This window comes from Silurus aristotelis, assembly GCF_946808225.1.
Source record: "Silurus aristotelis genome assembly, chromosome: 18".
NCBI lineage: Eukaryota > Metazoa > Chordata > Actinopteri > Siluriformes > Siluridae > Silurus > Silurus aristotelis.
The window spans coordinates 18,443,206-18,466,544 of record NC_139591.1 but is presented as its reverse complement, the minus strand read 5'-3'; the positions used below and the strand labels follow the sequence as shown (position 1 = coordinate 18,466,544).

General features: G+C 38.1%; 2 protein-coding genes and 1 long non-coding RNA gene across 4 annotated transcripts in view; 2 read left to right on the top strand and 1 right to left on the bottom strand.

Annotated features, from left to right (window-relative positions):
• fgf18b (fibroblast growth factor 18b) overlaps window positions 1-5,975 on the top strand; it is a 16,680-nt gene extending 10,705 nt beyond the window's left edge. Inside the window, exon 6 of the mRNA XM_083568601.1 lies at window positions 4,537-5,975. Within this exon, the coding sequence (XP_083424727.1) occupies window positions 4,537-4,673 (137 nt within the window). The 3' untranslated portion in view covers window positions 4,674-5,975. The remainder of the gene's footprint in view (window positions 1-4,536) is intronic.
• LOC310741112 overlaps window positions 1-23,339 on the top strand; it is a 318,731-nt gene that overhangs the window by 186,934 nt on the left and 108,458 nt on the right. The window lies entirely within an intron of this gene.
• On the bottom strand, window positions 5,192-23,339 carry fbxw11b (F-box and WD repeat domain containing 11b). 2 transcript variants are annotated; one of them, XM_083568552.1, is made up of 13 exons: window positions 23,179-23,339; window positions 18,721-18,783; window positions 14,222-14,441; window positions 13,186-13,372; window positions 11,636-11,726; window positions 10,958-11,095; window positions 10,568-10,686; window positions 10,130-10,379; window positions 8,979-9,097; window positions 8,681-8,791; window positions 6,634-6,712; window positions 6,266-6,430; window positions 5,192-6,125 (listed from the first exon to the last, which is right to left on the bottom strand). In XM_083568552.1, the coding sequence occupies exons 1-12, from the start codon at window positions 23,215-23,217 to the stop codon at window positions 6,269-6,271; spliced, it is 1,578 nt and encodes a 525-aa protein (XP_083424678.1). In that variant the 5' UTR covers window positions 23,218-23,339; the 3' UTR covers window positions 5,192-6,125; window positions 6,266-6,268. The 2 variants fall into 2 exon arrangements, with proteins under 2 accessions (XP_083424678.1, XP_083424677.1); XM_083568551.1 differs by lacking the exons at window positions 18,721-18,783; window positions 23,179-23,339 and adding an exon at window positions 17,764-17,893.

The window sequence follows — 23,339 nt, the reverse complement described above, 5'->3', positions numbered from 1 at the left end:
CAATCGTGTTCAAGTCTGGGGTCTGGCTGGGCCACTCAAGGACATTCACAGAACTGTCCCGTTGCCACTTCTTTGTTATCTTGGCTGTGTGATTAAGGTCGTTGTCCTGTTGGAAGTTGAACCGTCACCCTAGTCTGAGGTCCAGAGCGATCTGGAGCAGGTTGTCTTCAAGGATGTCTCTGTACATTGCTGCATTAGTCTTTTCCTTGATCCTGACTAGTTTTTCATTTCCTGCCGCTGAAAAATATCCCCACAGCATGATGCTGCCACCACCATGCTTCACTGTAGGTATGGTATTAGAAAGGTGATGAGTGGTGCCTGGTTTCCTCCAGACATGATACTTGGCAATAAGACCAAAGAGTTCAATCTTTACTTCTCATGGGCTGAGAGTCTTTCAGGTGCCTTTTGGCAAACTTCAGACAGGCTGCCATGTGCCTCTTACTGAGAAGTGTCTTCCATCTGGTCTTTCTACCATACAGGCCTGATTAGTTGAGTGCTGCAGAGCTGGTTGTTCTTCTGGAAGGTTTTTCTCTCTCCACAAAGAAACATTGGAGCTCTTTTAGAGTGACCATCGGGTTCTTGGTCATCCTGACTAAGGCTCTTCTCCCCAGATGGCTCAGTTAGGCCGTGCGGCCCACTCTAGGAAGACTCCTGGTGGTTCGAAACTTCTTCTATTTATGGATAATGGAGGTCACTGTGCTTATTGGGATCTTCAATGCTGCAGAAATGTTTCTGTACCCTTCCCCAGATCTGTGCCTCGACACAATCCTGTCTTGGAGGTCTACAGGCAATTCCTTGGACTTATAAGCTTGGTTTGTGCTCTGACATGCACTGTTAACTGTGGGATCTTATATAGACAGTTGTGTGTCTTTTCAAATCATGTCCAATCAACTGAATTTAACACAGGTGGACTTCAATCAAGTTGTAGAAACATCTCAAGAATGACCAGTGGAAACAGGATGCACCTGAGCTCAATTTTGAGTGTCATGACAAAGGCTGTGAATACTTATGTATATGTGATTTTAATACATTTGCAAGGATTTTAAATAAACTTCTTTCACATTGTCATTATGAGGTATTGTTTGTAGAATATTGAGGGAAAAATTCATTTAATTCATTTTGGAATAATGCTGTAACATAGCAAAATGTGAAAAAAGTGAAGCGGTGTAAATACTTACAGGATGTGAATAATAAATGTTATAGATATTCAATAGTAAATATCTGTATAATCTGAATAATTAGAAGCTCCATTTTTCCACCAAAGAGGCTGCAGTTCATTTATCCTGGGTCCTGTTAACCCACAAGACTGAGGCTTATGATGAGAGTGTGGCCAGCATTCCAAAAGATCTCACCTATATAAAACCATAGCAATATGTGGCCCAAGTGATATTTCTTAAATTTATTCACTGGTAATAAACATTTTCCCATTTAGACACAACTTTTGGCATTTATTTAATAGTCAGAATCTGCTCTTTGGTTTTCAGCTAATGGTTGTTGCAGAGCCTTGTCCAATTACCCTGGAGATGCTAACCCAAGGTCAGAATTAGACTGTGAAATAAGGCATGAAATTTTTCCTTCATTTGAAATAGGAGATCCAAGCCTGTTCCAGCATGACAATACCCCTGTGCACAAAGACAGCTCCATGAAGATATGCTTAACATGGGAGGGAGTGGAAAATCTTGAGTGGCCTGCAATCGATCTCTGACCTCAACCCTTAGATATTAAATAAAATGTGAACTGCACCCCAGGCTTTCTTCACTCTACATCAGTACCTGACTTTGTTAAAGCCCTTGTGGCTAAATGACCACAAATCTCCACAAGGACACTCCAAAATGGAATGGGATGTTCAAAAAGCACATACGCATCTTATAAACAGCTATCAACAAACATTTGTCCATATAGTGTATGTTTAGTAAAATATCTAACAAGATGGTTGAAGAGGAACCAGAAATGTCTTATATATAACAAAACATTTCCAGAAAGCCACACACAAGTTGCTTTGACTTTAATATATTCATTCTAAAGAGCAATGATCAATCCTGACCCTGTAAGAGCACTGAATTCACCTGAAGGCAGTGAACAGGTGATATGATGTGTTATTCTGATCATTGTGATTAGTCATGGATAAAGGCTAATGAAGTCTAATGAGTTTTCCTTTAGAAACACACTTTGTACTGTATGCTGATAAACTACATGACAAATGACAAAACAAGCATTTCCCTGGTAGGCTCAGTGCGCTAGCGATGTGGTTTATCACTCTGATGATCCTGGTTCAAATCTAATCATAAGGGAGTATTCTCTTCATGAATATGTTATTGTGTGCAAATGTTAGAAACTATTTTTTTTTTTTCAAGCCAGTTGTCTAAAGACCCTTGTGGCTCAGTAGGTAAGAGAATGTGCTCTTCCAATGATCATCAGAGTTCAATGCTTTCTTAAAAATAAATTTAGCTTTTCAGTTGCTGTTAACTAGATAATGACAAATTGTCTAAAATCCAAGAGAGTGGTCAGAAGGTATTGGTGGCTTAGATGTCTAAGGGTGTGTCCCTCTGTGGTGTATACTGCAAAGGACTGAGATCACCATAAGGCATGCTGAAGATGTTGGACCATGGTGGGACACTAAAACTGGTGAAGAGAATGTAAGCCAGTAGGGCCCATCTGGGTCTTGGAGAGAGATTGAAGGAGGGGTTAGATTACCCTGGCCTGTTTTATTTCTAATATCTATCTATCTATCTATCTATCTATCTATCTATCTATCTATCTATCTATCTATCTATCTATCTACATACACACACTACAGTTCACACTAAATAACAATGATATAAACATGCACACTCAAACCCTTCCATGTCTGACTGCCTGAGGCTTAAACCAAAAGCATTAGCATTGCACAAACCAGGACTAGCCACTTGAATCGGATCTGACAATTCAAGGCAAATGCTTACCCACACAGAACCAACCCTTACCTGTTAGTGTTTCTTGTTAAAAGCATTTACTCAGGAAAATGATCCGCTGCAACCTCGTTTCAGAACATGACCAAAGATGTGACACGTAGCACCACTTTCCTTCCTGACCTGGTGGTTTAGCAATTACAACCATTGGGAAAGTGTGTTTTTAGCATGTGGATAACAGTTCAATCTCTTGACTTTAGGCCTTCAAACACTAAAAGTCCTTTATAAATAAATTGGTGTGTGGGGCCGGGAGAGACTTGAGGATTAACACTTGTAAATAATCCTCTAGATGTTGAAGGATCAGGTTGCTTGGTGGTCTGAGGGGGCATCGGGACATAGTGATGTAGAGAATCGGAGATTGTTACGACACCTTTTCTCTTGGACACGAAGCATTTTTATTTCAAAGTTTCTACTATATACACCATATTGTATCATTAGATTAAGATTTGCAGACTCAACTCACTTCAGGTTTTGCGTTTTTTCCCCATTTTCTGTGAAGTTTCTTGCATCTCCTCAGCAAATGATATCAAAACATAATGACCGTCACCTCTGCAGAATCACAAACCAAAATCTGGTAACTGTTTTGCATTTAAATCTGCACAAACATCACCGACCAGAATAAAAATCAGCCGTTATGTGTTTAATGCAAACAAGAAATATTCAAGAAAGAACTAATAAATGAACATCTGGAACAAACAAATGCAGGAGTAAGTTTACAAGTTACTTCACATCCTTTCACATCAGCAGCTTTTTGAAAGCTTTTTCTCCATCTGGTCACTATACAAGGAATGAAGTCTTTTCATCATCTGCTTTGGTGCAGCAGTCAGGATCTTGACCACCGTCATTGGAGATCATCTGCTTAAAAACCTCGGAAATATGAATATATTTTCGATGCTTGCGTATCGATTTTTCAAGCAATCAAGATAAATCTATACGCAGTAAGTGTTTAAAAAGAACACATCCACACACACACACACAAAAAAAAGATGTACTATAGCTTTAAGGGAGAAAGCAATATATAAAAGAAATCAGATGAAACATCTGCAGGTGTACAAAAACACATTACCAAGACATATATTAGATTATTCTTGAATTCAATTATACACATCAGTGAGAAAAGCTTTTGATTACAGGACTGGATTTAATCTGAGCATGAAATAGTGTCCGAGACAGAGTGGGAGTGAGTGTGTGTGTGTGTGAGCGAGTAGTCTAAGGATTGGTTTTCTCACTGCATTCCGGTCATATTGGGCAGCATCGTTCTGTCTGTGCTCTCAGTTTTGATCCTTTCTTTGCAAAACCAATTCTTACTCACTCGCTCACACACCACTTACACTGCTCTTTAAAATCCCACTATCAGCTCACATATTACTTCGCTATCAGATCAATTGTCATCATCGTACACATTGATGTAACAGAATCAGCTAATAAATACATATTTCTTTTGACAGGTTAAAGCATTATGCATCATTAGATACAGCTTTAAGCATCTGGCAAATTTACAGCAGGGCTTTGCAATGTTTAAAAGTGTCTCCATATCTGTTATTATGTTCGAATGAAATCTTATTGATGATTTTACCTCATTTTACAGAAAACAATGAATGGTATTACTGCCCCACAACGGATCTGGCTCCTCTTTGCAACTTTTCTGGACCGGAATTTAGCTCTGTTCTCCAGCCAAACCAGCGCTCCAGTCGGTTTCTTTCAACGGCTGCTCAAGACGCATAATATCTTGTCTGGTTGGTGGTGTGGTCAGTGCAGGAGAAGAGGTGGATGGAGGAGGTGGAAGACAGGAATTGATACTAATGAACTCTGTACCAGCAAAACACAGGCAACATAAAAAATAAAAACCCCAGCCAAAAACCATCTTTCCAACTGGCCTACATTCAGTCTCAGAAAATAGTGAATAGGTTTCTGGTAGCAGATAAAGATGTGTAAAGAACATCAATAACCATTTTTTGATTTTGTTCTGTTTTTTTTTAAATAAGGAAGAGATCACTAAAGACTGGAGCAGGAACGTACAAATGAACGTTTTTCTTTCTTTTGTTTTTAAAAAACAAAACAAAATCACTAGTAGAAGAAACTACAATCGACCAGATATTGTAATGCAGGAGTCAGAACATAGTGAACATTATTAACTGCTTTTAGTTTAATTTAATTTAAAAAAAATGGACTATAGTGTTTAGATAGAACCATCACATTCATGCATGCAAATACACAAACAAAAAAAAAGCCAACATTGCCAGTTTGTTAACACTCCTTCACAGTCAAGTACTTTATTCTTATTAATAATAATAATAATAATGTTTTTTTCCTTTAAAAAATCTTTTCAATATACAACACCATTTTAGACAAGACATTTCTGTTTACAACTAAACCGCGATCAGTTAGGGGTCATTCGGAACCTAGACGAGCAGACAGCGAAAGGGACCAAGACGGAATAAGAAAGAGAGGAAGAGAGATAAAGCTAGAGCTAAGAAAAGGACGTGGAAAGGGAACAGACTGGAGAGAAATTCAAAAAAGAAGAAAACTACAGGGATAAGTACAACATCATAAAAGAAGCAAAAACAAAAAAAGATGATCTCCCAAATAAAAAAAGAAGGGAAAATTACAATAAAAAAAAAAAGCAATAGAGGAAAATAGGGCTTGACTGTCTTTTACAGTCCCATCATTCATTCATGCAAAAAAAAGGAAAAAAAAAAAAAAGAAAAAGAAAAAACCCACAGTCCTCACAGAAGATTCACTTCCATTTTCCGTTTTTCATTTTTTCTTTTTTCTCCACAAAAACATGAGAAATAAAAATACCAAGAGATAAATAGTCCTTGGGCCCGGAGGCGGGGCTAGGGCAGCGGTCAGGCCGGATATCTGAGCGGAGTTAAAAGCTCGTCCTTAACGGCATCTCAATCTCCTCCTCAGCAGAAAGGGAGCTCGTTGTGCATTTGTGTGTTTCCGCACATGTGTGAGTGTGTATGGGTGTGTGTTTGTGTTCAAGAGGGGCTCAAATAAAATAAAAAAAATTAAATAAAAAAAGGGGGTTGAAGGTTGGGATAGAGAGGAGGATGAGGGGAGGACAGGGGTGGCGTTCCTCGACCTCTGATCCTGGCACACAACCACAGAGACTCGGTCATCAGGACAGTCCCGCGCACACACACTCACATACTCCGCGTTTCCAGGGCCGCCCTGTTGCAACACACACACACACACACACACACACACACGTAAGACTAATGTGGTAGGGCAGGAGTCTATTCATCTCTATTAGTATCAGACAGCTGAGGGCACAGTGTGTGTGTGTGTGTATTTGTGCGTTCGTTCATTACCTGCTATCTGGATATGTACGTATATGTGCGCGATGGCGACCGCCCTTCCATTTGTCCGTTACTTGACACATTCAAGAAGTCCCAGATGAGAATGGTGTCGTCATGGGAACTGCTGATGATCTGGAACTCGTCAAACTGCAACCGGAACACACGGCCCGAGTGCTCCTTCATATACATACACACACACACACACACACACACACACACACACACACAATCATTTAGCTAAGTTCTAAATAGCTCTGTTTCACACTTTGATGATGAGGAGGAGTTCCTTACTTGATTAAGATGGGACACGTATGAGATAATGTTTGTGTGTGTGTGTGTGTGTGTGTACGCGTGTGCGTCCATGTCCTCAGGTGACTCACCACCAGTGTTCGCAGACACAGGGTGCTGGCTGGAGCCCGTGGATCCAAGGCAGCCTGCAGGTCCCATACCTTAATTTTTCTTGAGGAAAAAAAAAAAGTAAAAAAAAATAATATAAATAATGCATCCCAGGATAAAACTTTTATTCATTATTTATTTTAATACAATTCTAATAAATGTACACACACTTTTATTAGGGCTGTCAATTGATTAAAATATTTAAATCACATAATTGTCATGAGTTAACTTCACAACTTAATCGCACATTTTTCTCTGTTCAAAATGTACCTTAAAATAAAAAAAAATTTTAGGTTTTAATACTCCAACATGGGCATGCACAAATATGGATACTTTCTGCAAATGTATGTTTATTATTAGTGCCATCAAACTCAACATAGAGCATGAAGACCAAATATCCTTGTTTTAATGTTTTAAGGTAATTGTCATATTTTTAATGACATAAATCACCAGGACACTAAACAAAACTTTTGCTATGTATTCACACGGATGGTTGTAATGGTGGAGAGTACAGGATCAACCGTCAGGAGGAAAAAAAAAGTGCCCGTCTCAAGTCTTGGGAACATTTTATATTAACCAGGAAGTGGCTATTATGTATAGTTTAAAGAATTTCTCTTAAAAGGAGAAAATCCTGACAATTCTGCATATCGAGGGAGTGAATGAATAAAGGATGGAAGGAATGAAGGTATTTGTTAAAGTCTGCTGAAATAAGTACAACAGTTAAGCAGATCATATCTTTAGAAAATTAAATGTTTAAACGTCTCACACACACACACACACACACACACACACACACACACACACACACACACACACACACACGTATTATCCATGTTATTTAAGTTTTTTTAATCAATTTAATCTGTGGCAATTTATTTTATTATTTAAGTTAATCTATGTAATAAGTGTATTGTATGAATTTGAAATATTATTTTATATTATTTAACCGAGCAAGCATTTTATTCAAAATTGTAAAAAAAAATTTATATATATATATATATATATATATATATATATATATATATATATATATATATATACACACACACACACACACACACACACACACACACACACACACACACACACACACACACACACACACACACACACACACACACACAGTATATATAAATAAAATATCTGCCAAATTTCATGTCATCCCTGTATCTACAACCCCAACATAGCAAACACATAACAGATGCCTAATGCATTCTTTATTGTACTTGAATCATTCTTTTTAAATCGTATTTGTCTGTCGGCTTGATAGCTGTTGCTCGTGTCTCGTTTTTATAGAACTTGTCTCTTGCAATGTGTTCGCAATTTACCTGAGCTTCACCACAAGCATGTCAATGCGTCTCGAGCATTTGACAAGGCAAAAAAATAAATAAATAAATAAACTCGACTTGACTCAAATACAAAGCTTAAAATCACATCCAGTACATCCAGTAATGTCACACAGATGTGCCGATGCGGAAAAGAAACAATAAAACAACGAAAAAAAAACATTGCATAAATAAACAAACTCAAATTGGGGATAGTTGGACGCTGGAAGGTTATGGAAGGCGGCCATATTGGAAAAATGGGAATGACTTTTTCATAATTTTGTTGTTAATGAAACAAAAAGGTGAACTTGATTTAGATGATACAGTAAATGTAATTCTGACCATCATGCAGAATTATGCAAAATGGTTTATTTTGAATACAAAAAATAACTGGTGTATTCTAAGAAAGTGTGTGCATGTATAAACATTTTGTATTTTCTGAGAATTTCAAGGAACATGTTACGTCCTGGTTCTCAATTCTCCCATTGTTTTACCAGCTTTTTATAGACTCACCACCTGGTCAACTAGCATTCATAATGTGAGTGTATTACGAGAGAAAATGTGAAAATGCAAAGAAAAAAATGAATCCTTATGAGCAAATACTAAAAAATGTATAAATAAAATACAGGTTTGAGAGAAGAGTGAGTCGTTTAAATATCGAGTTGTGATCTTGGTCTGGACCCATTGTTCTCTGGCTGATTCTCACCCGTCATAAGCACCACTGACGATCCTCTTGTTGTCAAAGCGAATGCAGCGCACCAGCTCCTCGTGCCCTTCCAAAACTCGCAAACAGGCGCCACACTCGATATCCCATAGCCTGAAGACCCGGAAAAAAACACAAAAAATTTAATAAAAAAATAAAAATGGAGGGAGGGGAGAATATTAAATTGACTCCTGAGTGAGCACAGCCAGTGCTTTTCAACCCGGCATGATTTCATTACACACAAATTGACAGGGAGAAGATGGACAGGCAGATAAACGCATTTTCCATCCCACACACACACCTGATGGTGTTGTCCGATGAGCCGCTAACCACGAGTCGGTCTCTGTACTGAAGGCAGGCAATTCCTCGCTTGTGGCCGTTCAGAGTGCGTACAAACTCGCAGGTACTCGTGCTCCACACCTACAGAGACAGAAAGTCGAACCCTCTGATGACCTTCGTTGATCCACAATATTAATTAAATCAACGCTGCACTATATGACTTGTGCCATGGTGGACCATGTGAAACATGCACATATACACACACACAACCTGCCCTGCCTCATTATTTGCGGAATGTTTTCAGAGGATGGAAGTGCAGTGTTTTTTTTTCCCCTACACAAGATGATTTGGTGGGTTTCCCAGGGACGTGCGTTCCTGGAATCCCGACCGGCTAACAAATCCAGAGTCTGGGAGACATGAGGGCAGAAGACGGAGAGGGTTTCCAGTAGAGGCGAACCGATACGCCACAGTCTGGCAAATGTGAACTCTTGGATAGTCTCAGTGAACTCAAGATCATAAATTCATGTGCGGGACAGTGCCCTCTGCTGGATGTGAATCTGTTCTTATGCAAAAAAAAAAAAAAAAAAACACACTGGAGCTGTTTCAGAAATAAGAAATAGTCTTAAATAATAGAATAGATGTACCCAGCTGTTTTATAATTGGGCTTACATTTTTTGCAGTCTGCAAGAAATGGCTTCAGAAGCTACAATTTGATTCTGTATGTTAATTCATTTTTTCTCTGGAACAGGAAGTCAGAGTGGTGCCCATGTTTAAATGCGTTCTGTTTCCTTTCCGTCATTCTTAAAACTTTCTTTGTGCCAGTCATATCCCAATAAAATATCCCAATAAAAGAGGCATGGCTTCTGTGGCAGTGCTATTGTAGGAGGTGTGGCTTCTGTTATATTCAGTTACTGTTTTAAAAAAAAAGAAAAATCCATAAAAAAATAAACAGGGTGTGGTCTTTGTAAAGGGTTTAAAGAAGGAGGCGTGACTCTGTGATGGTCATTTCCTGTTAAGAAGGGAAGCCTCTGCAATTCAGGAAAATTTTTCCTGGAACCTTTTTTTGCACATGAAATAAAAACACGTCTTTAAAGGTTCAAAAATCATTTTAAAACAGTGAACTACACCAGATGGAACCGATTATGAATGTGAAGTGATGAACGTGATGAACACCTTAATGGTACGGTCCCCAGAGGCTGAGACGATGTACTTGTCGTCAAAGTCGACCACGTTGACGGCGGCCCTGTGACCCACGAGCACGCGGCGCAGGCTGATGTCAGTCGGCGAAGCCATGTCCCACACGGCGATGGAGCGGTCTTTGGAGCAGGTCACCATCAGGCCGTTACAGAAGCGCAGATGCAGCACGGCCTCGTTGTGGTGGATCAGAGTGTTCAGCACCTCACCCGAGTTCACGTCCCATACCCTGTGTGTCAGAGAGACGAGGCAAAATTAATACTGCATATGCCGCTTATACTACACTGCAGCTGAGCATGAAGGTGAAGTGAAAAGAAAAAAAAAAAAAGAACAGGTGAGAAAAGGACAGAAATGAAACAGAAGGACAGGGAAGAGGAAATAAACGATGGGTGATGGTGAGACGAGGATAAAACATACCTAACAGTGGAGTCTGAGGAACCGGTAACGATGACTCGCTCATCGTACTGCAGACATAGCACTGACCCTGTGTGTCCCGTCAGAATCTTCAAACACTCCAAAGACTGCTTATCCCAAATCTGAACACACACACACACACTTTAAATCACCCATGCGAAAAAAAAAAGTTACACAATACCTAATTTTACCTAGATCTGTTTTATATTTTATACATTTGTTGTGGTGCTCTCTGACTATAATCCTCATAGCATTTTAAAGCAGATTCAAGTGAAATTCTTTTCTACTCTGGATCTCTCGACCGTCAGCAGCTGAATGGCTGCAAATAGCATCAGCAGAAAACAAACTAGAGCTGGGGGGATTAGAATTAAGAGGCAGGCTTCTGGAACGTGCCTTGATGGAGTTGTCTCTGAGGCCGCTGATGATCTTGTCGTCGTCGTACTGGAGGCAGTAGACTCCTTTACTGTTCTCAGACCTGCATTGGATCCTCTGAAGGTTGTGCCGTCCACAGCGCCAGTTTGCCTCAATGGTCTGGGAATAGGTAATGATTCAAATTAATTTCTACATTTAATTTGCAACAATTTTATATCAGCAACTGTTTTGGAAGTTTTCCCCAAAAATAAATAAATAAATAAAGCTAAAGCAAGGACATCTTTTTTAATGCTTAAAATGTTATTTATACTTCTGCACATACTTCCGCAGCGGTGAGAGCACCGCATCCTAACCACTAGACCACCAGGGAACCTAGTGCATTATTAATAACATTAAATGAATGTATATTGATAAACAAATGAATTATACTGAAGAAGTACAAAACTCAATTAAATTAATTAATTAAAAACTGTGTTTTTTATCCATGTCAACATACAATTCGTTTTTAAGAGAATCAAGTTAACAGGAATCATATCTCAGGTTATTTTTGCCCACAAAACATCCCAAATTATAACAAATCCAAATAGTATTATAAACCTAGTTCAGTGTTGCGTTTCCTGACATTGTATTCACATTTTACTCCCACATTTCTCACACTAGACCTAAAGGTGTGAAAGTGTCCAAGACTGCATTCCTCACCTCGATGTCCTGAATGATTTTGGGGTACAGAGATCGGTAGTAGGAGTTCGGTGGGACTTCTGTAGTGCGGTTCTTGAATAAGTACTTCTCCCTGTGAGACAGTGAGAGTGAGAGAGAGAGAGAGAGAGAGAGAGAGAGAGAGAGAGAGAGAGAAACACATACATGTTGTTGTTAACACAAAAGGTCTCACACACAGCTACGTCAGATTGTGGTGAGCCTTTTGCAGGTGAAACTGTGGCTAAAAAAGAAAACCAACTCACAGAGATAGATTTATGTGGAAGTAACACCACTCGAGTAAGCTGCAGATCGGAAGGTAGAGCTTTTCTGTTCGTCGTTTTGTTGTTTTTTTTTTTTATAAATTTAGCAAAAAACGATAAAATGAAAAGCAATATATTACACAATACTATAATTATAATCCTTTAATCTTTTCATGCATTTAATATTAATACGAGAATTATTATTATTACATACAAAATAAAACATTTTTGAAGTCTTGAATCTGTTTAAAAAAAAAAAAAAAAAAAAAAAAAAGAGTGTATGTACACCAATCAGGCATAACATTATGATATTATAATATTATAATCAGTGACGTGAAGAACACTGATTTTCTCTTCATCCTGGCACCTGTGTTAGTGTGTGGGATATATTTGGCAGCAAGTGAACATTCTGTCCTCAAACTTGATTTGTTAGAAGCAGGAAAAATTTGTGAACGTAGCGATTTGAGAGAGTTTGATGAGAGCCAAATTGTGAAGTCTAAACTACTGGGTCAGAGGATCTCCAAAACTGCAGCTCTTGTTAGTTGTTCCCGGTCTGCAGTGGTCAGTAACTATCAAAAGTGGTCCAAGAAAGGAACAGTGGAGACCCAGCGACAGGGTCATTGGCGGCCGAGGCTGATGCACGTGGGGAACGAAGTCTGGCCCGTGTGGTCCGATCCAACAGACGAGCTACTGTAGCTCAAAATGCTGAAGAAGTTAATGCAGTTAATGCTCCACAGGTCAGGACTGTTTAACAGCAAAAAGGGAGACCAACACAACACAAGGCAGGAGGTCAATGTTATGCATGATCGGTTTACATAAAGTTATGCATGGTCAGTTTATTATTTTTTTTTACACAAATGAGGGCTGATCTTGTTTCAGATGTAAATCTCATTTAAGCTTCAATTTTCTTTTTCCTTTCATAAACTAATGAACATTAATCAATCAGTTTGTTATTTATTTATTTATAATTTGGAGTTTATTACTCTATTTATTTATTTATTTATATATATATATATATATATATATATATATATATATATATATATATATATATATATATATATATATATATATATATATATATATATATATATATAAAAAATATTGCTGTATTAAATGCGGGATTTCCAAAATCGGAATTACTCTTAAACTGTAGCAGATTGGAGATGATTTGCATCTTCATTTCATTAAAAACACTTATGATGACCACATGCCCTATAGAGACAATGAACTAGCATCTCATTGAATAGGGCATGTGGAGGCCTGCTGAGCACATTAGAAAGAGTATCTCACCACTGGTGTCTCTCGGAGAGACCTTTCCAAAGCGGGTCGGTTCGCACCATGCGCTCTATCAGCTTTTTCCACAGCATGCCCTCCGAAATGACACGCTGCCACTCCTTACACACCAGCTCAGCCGAACACAATGAGCGCGCATCCAAGAAGGACAGGATGTTCTCCGCTATGTGGTCTAGACCCTGAGCTGCATCACACACACACACACACACATGAAAATCAAGGTTGATTTATCTTCAGCCACATTCTCGTGTCCAACAAGCAACAGTGCGTCTCAAATCAAGTTTGTATGTACTATTCTAGGCAGTAACTAAGTACCAACACCAGGTTCCAGAGAGATTTTCAGGAGGGTTTTCATTGCAGTTCATGACAACAATTACGGAACTAGTCGCAAGTTTTAAGAGTGGCAGAGTTCGCTAGTGTGTAACACCACTGTGGAAGAAATTAATAAAACATCTAGTCAGTGTTGTTAGGAACTCCCCTGGATGTACACAACACACACAAGTGAGTAAGCAAACGGTGCCACTTCCGATGGCACGGATTGATGGTGGACCAACATTATCAAATGCATTATGCGAAAACAAAAAGACATACATTTATGTTTGTTTTTAAATAGCATAATTATTTAAGTGCAAAAACTGATATTTTACATTATCTCAACTACTAGCATTCAAATTGTTAAATTCTTATAATAAATAAATAAATAATAATAATAATAGCCCAAATCTCTCAGAATAAATGCAATGTGATTGATTACAGTAGACAACATGCCATCGTATCACCCTGTGATGATAAACAGGTTTCTCACTGAAAAAAAGTTCTGCTAAATGTCTGTGCACCTTTATGCAGGGCAGTGTGCGGTGACGATATGACGAAGTGAAAATCACACCCGAGACCGACCTAAAGATAAATCTGTCTCGCTCTAAAACACAGGAAACAACCAGATCTAAAAATCTAAATGATCGAATACACAATTTTTACCATCTTCACACAAGTTTAATTCACACACTTGGGTGTGTTTGCGTGTGTATTATACCTGGCAGTGCCGTGATAAAGTCCCTCTGGAGCATGGGTTTGAGGTACGAGTTGATGTGGCCGTGCTGATAGTGACACATGCGTGATATCAGGTGCTCCACAAACTCCACCTGGTCGGCCTCGGACCACTGGTCGAACAGCTGGATGCACACGTCCTTCTCCTTCTCGTAGTTGCCCTCTGACGGCCGCTTTCTGGAGCCCGACAGGGGGCCGTTAGTGATCTGAAAACAGAGCACACTTTAATTTTGCTAAATTGAGCTGACTCGTGGTTACATTAATTCCTCTATTCTTGTTATTACAGCATTAATCTGTGTTCTCGGACTTGCATGGCTCGTGTGCGTATTAGCTAGTCCATTGAGCACATTATAATACTAACTGGGCTACCTGACCAGGTTAGATGGGAGCTCAGTGGTTAAAGGTGCTGGATAACTGATCGGAAGACCAGGTATTGGCAATACCTGCAGTGACCCTGCACTCGGACCCCAGCTTTTGAGCAAGCTGGGATATGTGAAGAAAGAATTTCACTGTTCTGTAATGTATATGTGACAAAGGCTATTCTATTCTTCTATAAAAATAACTCCTTACACAAGAATGGCACTAACGATGATACAATATTTTATCTTTATAGCTGCTTTAAAATAATTGATCATTATTTTGTTTTTATGAATGAAAATTTTAAAATCACAGTAAACCAGAGATGCCCAAACTACGGCCCAGAGGCCCATGGTGACATTTGATGTGGTCCACACAATGCCATTTATGAGGAGAAGAAAAAACAAATTAATCCTGCAAAAAAATGCTATTGGCAAATCTTCATTTCTTCCAAGAGGAACCATTTTTTTTTGTTATTTCTAAGCTGCAAAAATATGTACATTTAAATTAAATGCAGAGAATACAAGTGAATTTGGTTTGGAAAAAACAGGACCAGTTCCATGTCTCTCATTAGGGGACACTCATTAGAGGTATTGCATATAGCTGTATTGGACATTGAACTCTATTGTACTATAGACCAGTGGTCCCCAACTCCCGGGCCGTGGACCAGCACCGGTCCGTAGGTCAATTGGTACCGTGCCACACAGAAAGAATACATAACTTACATTATTTCCGTTTTATTTATTATCTGATTCTGAACGATGTTTTATTTTGGAAAATTACTGGATTCTCTCCGCCACATCTGTCTATGACTCACTCTTGATGCATGTTAAGATGCCTCGGTCACATGTCTTACCTCCATCCGCTACCTTCTTCAAGGGGCTCCGACCGCCAACACATAATACATTACTGCTAAATTCAAACCCTCAAGCGAGCAAAATGACCAAAAATCAACACAGTGGATTCACGTTCATTATTATATAGAGAAATACCAGTTTTTAATGCCGCTCGTATCCCTTTATTTTGTTGTATACCCACCAGGCCACACCTTAAAGGCCGGTCAGCGAAAATATTGTCTGACATTAAACCGGTAAACAATAGAAAACTTAAAAATTGACCTCTCAAAACAAAATGACTAACACATGCTTTTTAAATTGAGCTAAAACAGAACAGTGAAAATATTTATAAAAGCTACAAATCGATGTTAACGGGGAATTACCAGGCCCCTTAAATCAGACATTGAGGCAACAACTTCACTCAGAATATTGAGGAAGTACTGTACCCCGACGTGTATTTTTATCTGTTTGAGACTGAGTGCATCTTGATGAGAGAGACAGTAAAGTCTTATCGTAGTCTGGATGCCTACAATTACTTACTTAGCGGAAAAGTCGGAAGCGTTTGGTGATACGAGGTGGATGATGTTGATCTTGTCTTTGGTGAGGGTTGGAGAAAAGTCAAATGCTGTAAAAAACCTCCTCTGTTTGGTGTATTGCTCTGGTAACCAGGGGGTTTATTAGTGTGCATTGCACTTGCATGGCCCGGTAAGTCTGGACGTCTATGCTTATAATAAATCACATTGCTAACTACATTCTGTTTTAGCTGTTTGGAGTAAAACGTAAGGTTAGAAGTGATGCACCAGAACTTTAAATAAGATCAGCAGATAATACTGCAAAAACATATTTGGAATCACAGGAAAGAGAACAGGGTGTGGGAGTTGTGAGTGAGTGGGGGGGGAGAGAGAGAGAGAGAGAGAGAGAGAGAGAGAGAGAGAGAGAGAGAGAGAGAGAGAGAGAGAGAGAGAGATTAGATGCTCTATATAATCAGCCGTACGAGTAACGTACGAGTTTTACTTCCCGATGTTCAATGAAGCGAGTGCCGTGATCTCCCGGGCTCCTTGTCAGTGTCCTGACTGCAGTGGTGATAAACCGATCGGCAGAACGGACCCAAAAACCCGTGAACTTGCTCGAGGAAAGAACAGTGAAGCTACAGTATAACAGCACGCGGTGTTCCTTCATAACTTATTGCATACATATTTATTTCACACGCTTCGAAATGTTTGCAGTTAGATTAGGTGACGTGTGTAGTCATGTTGCTGTGATCTTTGGTGCGATGGAACAGTGTGTGTGAGAGGGTCATACAAGTGCTCCATCTGAGCCCAATTCACAGGGTTCCCACTCTAAGCTGAATGTCAAATTCCCTGACTTTCCCCTAACTTTCACTAAAACGCTGTTGTGCTGAGCACTGAGAAGAAAAATACCAGTCACAGCCAGTATTTTAAATCCATCCATTTGCAAGGGCCTCGGTCAATTTTTTCAAATTGGACTACAACATTAATACAACATTGACTAAAATTGTAAATGACGAGTAATTTACACAAATCTATTTGTTTAAATACATAAATAAATACCGGTAGCAGAGGCTAAGAATGTCAACAGTTAACAGTAATTAACTCGCCAACCTAGATAGCAGTGACCATTTATGCTACCCAACACAGGCTACAGTTTAAAAATGATTTGAATTACAACTAGCTAGCTAACGGTATAGCCACGTCCCACTTTGTTTTAATGACCAGTGGGACTCGGTAAGCTTCATTCACCACAAGCTTTCAGCCTCTGTGGTCTTTGCTGCCTCTCTCATATCTGATAGCTTGATAGTAGTTTTACAAGCTTTACATTTAGCTTTTCTGTCGTCTTTTTTTAAACAGCCAGTCTTTGAAGTGCATTTTGTAGCCGAAGCTCTTGAAATGTACATTTTCTTCACACATTTGCTTTAGTTAACTGGTATAGCTTGGTGATTGCGTTTGATTTAAGTAATTGCCAGTTGATGAGCGGGAAGGGAATAAAATGGCGCTAGAAAATAGCCTAAACATAACAATAGGCAAAACGTATGAAACAACGTGATAACTTTTTTTTTTAAATACGGTATAGAAGAATTACATGTAGATAAATGGAAACTAAAATTTCAAGCGACAAAGAAAAACCCCTGATATTCTATAACTTGTAATACAATAAATATAAAAAAAAAATCTGTGACTTTAAATGTCTGGAACAGACCTTTTAAAATTCCATGATATTCCATGACCTGTGGGAACCCGGAATTCAATGCTGACTAATGTGTCTTTTTTATTTATTTTTTTTTATTTTTTTCTAATTCATATAAAATTCTAATTACCCATGTGGTGTTGGTTTTAGATAACAGTAGCTAGTCAGTATCCAGCCTTCACTGCTGTGCATCACGTTGCATCACGTTGTCTTTTGCTGTTCGTGGATATGTAAACACTAATTTCCAACAGCAAGTTAGTTCCTGGTCTGACAGAGCATAAACAACATGGTCCTAGTTATAATTTGGACATTTTGAATAGCAAAAATAAATAAACTGTCGCAATATCACTGTGTATAATCCGTCTCCCAAAAATGTCTCGAATGTGCGCGTCCAAATCGTCACTTCCTCACATCAAATGATAGCAGTTGAAATGGTCTACAAATGGGATTGTTTCTATGTATTTATTCGAATATATAATTAAAATCTATAATTTATAAACATAACTGCATTTGTAGAGCAGTTTACAAAGTAATGTCTATTTTTTTTTTATATTATTCCTATTTAGGGAAATCGTGGCAACATTACATTTAATATAATACAGTTTGGTATGATGCAGCTTTGTGTTTAAACTTTTGACCCCTCATAAGAAAAAGTTTGAAAATCTTTGGTATAAGCAAATCAATTAATTATTTTTTTTTTTTTAAAGGCATAATGCTGAAACACAGAAAAAAAAAAAAAATCCTAATAGTCATACTGCAGTAGTGTAAAAGGAATAAAACGTCACCATGCGATTGGTTTTATTCCTTTTATACCTCAGCAAGTGGCAACTTTTACAAACTAAAGAAGGACGTCGTTTTTTTTCTCTGCTTTTAATCTCTCCGGAACGAACAGTACCAGTAGTTGCTTAATTAATAAAAAATTCCTGTAGTGTTTAAAATAATAAAATACAAATAAAATCAGAATGTGGTGTTGGGAACAGTTACATCATTCCACATCACACTGCAGCATGTTTTATTCTTTTTACAAAATGTAGATTAAAGATTATACAGGCACATTTCTGAATAATGAAATGAATGATCAGCTCACCTTAAATACTGTGGTGGTCTTTGGGGAAATCTCTCCAGTATGGGAGTCCATACCTGACGTGTTCTGGAGAAGAATATATATATTAAATTTAAAAATATAATATAATACATTTGAAAAACATCGAATATTATTATACAAATATACATCCTTTGCCCAGCTGTAGAACGATTGACAACAAAGTGCTGATGACTCCGGGATTCTGATGAGTCAGAAAGTGTTGATTCCTTGTCTCTAACAGCAGCTCTGACTGTAGTGCAGGTTTATACTATTGCACTCGTTTGTACTTTAGTATGTTTCAGCTTCAAGTTATTGAACCCTAACTGATGCACGGAGTAGCTTCTCATTTCTACGTCAGAAGATATGTAGTGGAATAAATATAGCTCTCTGAAACTGCGTTTTAGAAGGGTCAATTAGTGGTCTGCAGCAAGTAAAGCAATTAAGGAGATTTCTGAAAATAAGGGTTAAATAAGGTTAAGAAGGGGTGGGGGTTTACAATCAATGTTTTTTTTTGGGGGGGGTTTTCCGAGAAGACAATGCCATAATTTACGAGACATAATTTACACACATGAACTGGCCACCACAGAATCCAGACCTTAAGTGTGTTTGGGATGTGATGGAAAAGACTTTACGCAATCTGACGCGCCTGTTATCAATACAAGACCTTGCTGAGAAATAAATGCGAATCTGGGTGGAAATAAATGTGACATTTCAGAAGTTTATCAAAACAATTCAACAGTCATTACTTGACTAAATCAAAGCAAAAGGCGGTCCAATGAAATTATACCGTGTTACTTTTTTAGCCAGGCAGTGTGTGTGTGTGTGTGTGTGTGTGTGTGTGAGATTATATATCTCATTTCAGTATTTACAACTGAAGTTGTAGGTGTTGAAAGTAGAGGTGGCGAGTTAGTCGTTGTGCCACATGATTAGGAACGGAAGGGTTAGGACACAATTCTGTTTTTTTTTTTTTTATTATTGTTGTTTTTGGACACAGCAGCTAAAAAAGCACAATGCAGACAAAAACATGACCAGTGTTTGTCTTTCTGCGTTCATAACAGCGCAACGGCCATTTCAACTTTCCATTTCCTCTTTTTTTCTTTCTTCTTTTTTCTCTTTCCCCTCAAGCCACAACAATGAGTAAAAGTGTTGATCGTAGTGGCAGATGCATTTTTGTTGTGTGTGTGCAGCTCTACATGCAACAAGTCCATAAGTATTTGGACAGTACGATGGGGGGTTTTTTGTGCCCATTTTGATTTGTCACTACACAATGGGTTTGAAAGAAGCGATCAAGATGCGACTGGAGTGTAGACTTTCAGCCTTTATATTAGCGGCTTGACAAAAATATTGCTTTTTGCAGCAACTGACTGAATCTAAGCAAAAACTACCAGACTATACACTTTATAATTGATCCTGCTACACAGTCACAGCGGTGATCCAGTTCCATTGGCAGTCATACACGCCCATGGCATAACACTGCATCAATGTCCGACAGACGAAGTAACAATGGAATTCTGGAACAAATTAATTTTCAATTTATCTGCATAAAGCATCTATGCAATATATATTTTCTAGCGTTCTAGTCTGGCACTTCTGTTCGTCGTAGTTTGAATCTTAAAAGAAAGACCTTTTTGTTTATACCCTTGAAAAAGTTTCTTAATTGTAGGCTTTGATAATGATACACCACCTCCTCCAGAATGTTCTTGACTTGGCTAAATGTTATAAAGGGGTTTTTCTTTACCAATGAAAGAATTCGGCTATTACCCGCTTCGGTTGTTCTCCATGGTCTTCAAGTTTTCTTTTAATGCTGCTGAGCTCACCAGTGCTTTGCTTCTTTTTAAAGTTTGTGCTATTCCCCTGATAAATCTGTTGCTTTCAAACTAACGATGGCCTCCTTTACTCGCACCGACATGGACATGCTTGGATCAAACAGAGAGGATTCCCAGGAACAGCTACCAAACTGCTGATCAGTCGAATGCCCAATTATTTTAGAGTCTGGTAAAATAAATTTCTCCAGCATTTTGTGGAAACAAAAATGAAATGAAGAATCGGGAGATTCGGCATTTATGCACCCACAGTGTTTTCTATCAATTAACCTGTAAGCATTATAAATGCATTGCATTCAAGGCCTTTGCCTCTGCTACTTCTAAGCACAAATACCTGAGCATACACATATGAATGTGTTACAGAAACTTAATCAGCCCCAAAACAGGAAACAGTACGCATACAGTCATTTTCACACTAAATACAAATCACAGCAGCACCTAATTTGACAGTAATGCATCAGCATCCTCGCACTCTTCGTACTTCATTCTGTGATTTAGGAACTCAACTCCTACATCTGCAGAAACACATCCTCATCCTTGGTTCTGCCCATCAAAGCGGACCTAACAACGGCTACACCAGAGCATTCGACTGTAGCCATGGCAACAGGAAGCAAAGCCCAGTCGACGGCAGAGATGCTCCGCATTGAAAAACGCCGGCATTGCAGCACCCACAACGTGGCATCAGACGAGAGACGGAAACATGACAGATACCATAAAGATGTGAACAGAGACTCTATGGAGGACAATAAATATGACCCTGAGAGTGTGTGTGTGTGTGTGTGTGTGTGTGTGTGTGTGTATTATATATATATATATATATATATATATATATATATATATATATATATATATATGAAGCAAAGCATCAGATATTTTAGAGATATTGATTATTATGAGAAGCTGCAGGGAAAAGATTCATATTGAGAGATCGATTTGTGATTTATTACTAAAGCAAGCTTATTAAAATTCTGAAACACTTCTGACTTCTAATTTTATTTAGACGAGAAATGTGAAGAGCAAAATAATTATTATTTGTTTTATATTACATGAAAGCTTTCCAGAGGCCAACCTACACTTTAGTTCTCTCTCTCTCTCTCTCTCTCTCTCTCTCTTTTACACACACACACACACATTTTGTAAATATTTAACAAAAAGACAATACATGAACATTTCACTCACTGAAAATGTTGTGAAAATACATCCATTACAAAGTTCACAATTCTGATATTTTTAATAATGTCATTCATTTAAAAAAAAAACGTTAATTATAATTCAAACTATCTTGAACATTAATAAACATGACACAAATGTAAATAAAATTAATTTCATAATTATAAACGCTACAATTAAATCATTTTGTCGGGATATAAAGAGAAAAGCTAGCATAACTAGCATTGAGGACGGTTTGCTATGAAACTTAGCCAGAAACACGCTACAAACCACACAGACTCTGTATTACCATTTTTATTTTTTTTTATTAACAAATAAAATTAAAATTTGAAATAATAAAATAAAAAAGTGTGTGTTGGGTGCCATTATGCTAACACCGACGTGCTAGCTCGGCGTTGTTCCACTATGCTAACTTCCTTCTACGCAGTTAGCAAGCTAGGATAAAACTAGCTAGCTCTATCAAACCGTGGAGACAATGAGCAAACGACGGATTCATCCATAACTCGAAGTGTAATTTTTGCTTCATAACCTTAGATTGAAGAAATACATGTGTTTATAACGTCACACATCAGTCAGAGTAACCTAAGAAATTGGAATAACTAATAATGGCGCAGTGAAACCTCGCTAGCTTAGTTAGCTGAGTCGATTGAGACACGGGCCGAGTCACAAATGAATCCGCATTCAGGTTTAATCGCACAAGGCCAAATGAACCGGTTTACTTACACCACATGTAGTGCACTAGATTAAAAAAAAAATGATGGATTTGTAATTCAGCCTTCATTTTTTTCTCTCACGACGAACGTCGTTGAATTTTTTTTACCCCTCTCCTCCCCTTTAAGATATAAATCTGATCTCTTAACATTTAATATATATTTTAATATTTTTGATTAACAGTATTATGGCATGGTTTATATACCAATTCTTAATTGAGAACATTAAAAAAGGGAGTTTTTTCCCCCCCAAACATTTCTAAAGCCTGGCTATGAAAGCGCAGGGCCCTGCCTACCCAAAACTGATGTTTATGTTCAAATACATATAAACCAGTCTACTAATAAATATTAATTCATCAAATAAATGTATCCGAACACAAGCACATAAGTATATTGTGCGTTTGAAAAGCGTATTCGCTATATACATTATACACACACACATAAATCGAATATCTACTCTATGTTTTGTATCAACCTCACAATATTTGAGCAACATGACTAATAATCACACCTCGATTTATTTTCATTTTATCGTCTCATTTTGTTGAGCCGAACATTTAAAAGAATATATTAAAAAAGCCATAAGAGTTAGTGCTAACGCTGTTAGCCAGCCATTTGTCCCATTTCTCCCTGTCCACCTTCTCATTCCATCGTTTATCGCACTTCCCTTTAAAGAAAAGCTCAATATTTCCTCCAGTGATCACTAATACAAGTATAAATGTGCCCATTATGTTCCTTTTATTGGATTTTAAACTCACCATGAGCTCTAACGTTTTGTCCTCCATGTCCGGCTCCATGTTGTTGTGCCCGCGCACCGCAAAAAAAAAATAAAAAAAAATAAATAATAAAACATCCAAAAAAAAAAAAAAAGAAGGAAACCCAGCCTTGCGTCGGGGGCGCGCACTGCCTACTACGTCAT

Bases quoted from the DNA above. Each gene is read 5' to 3' on its own strand.
- fbxw11b (XM_083568552.1), bottom strand. From the start codon at position 23,217: ATGGAGCCGGACATGGAGGACAAAACGTTAGAGCTCATG. The intron at 10,687-10,957 runs GCACGTTCCAGA...GTGTGTGTTCAG, and splicing joins TCAGAGACAACTCCATCAAG to ATTTGGGATAAGCAGTCTTT. The intron at 10,380-10,567 runs GTATGTTTTATC...TCTGACACACAG, and splicing joins TCCTCAGACTCCACTGTTAG to GGTATGGGACGTGAACTCGG.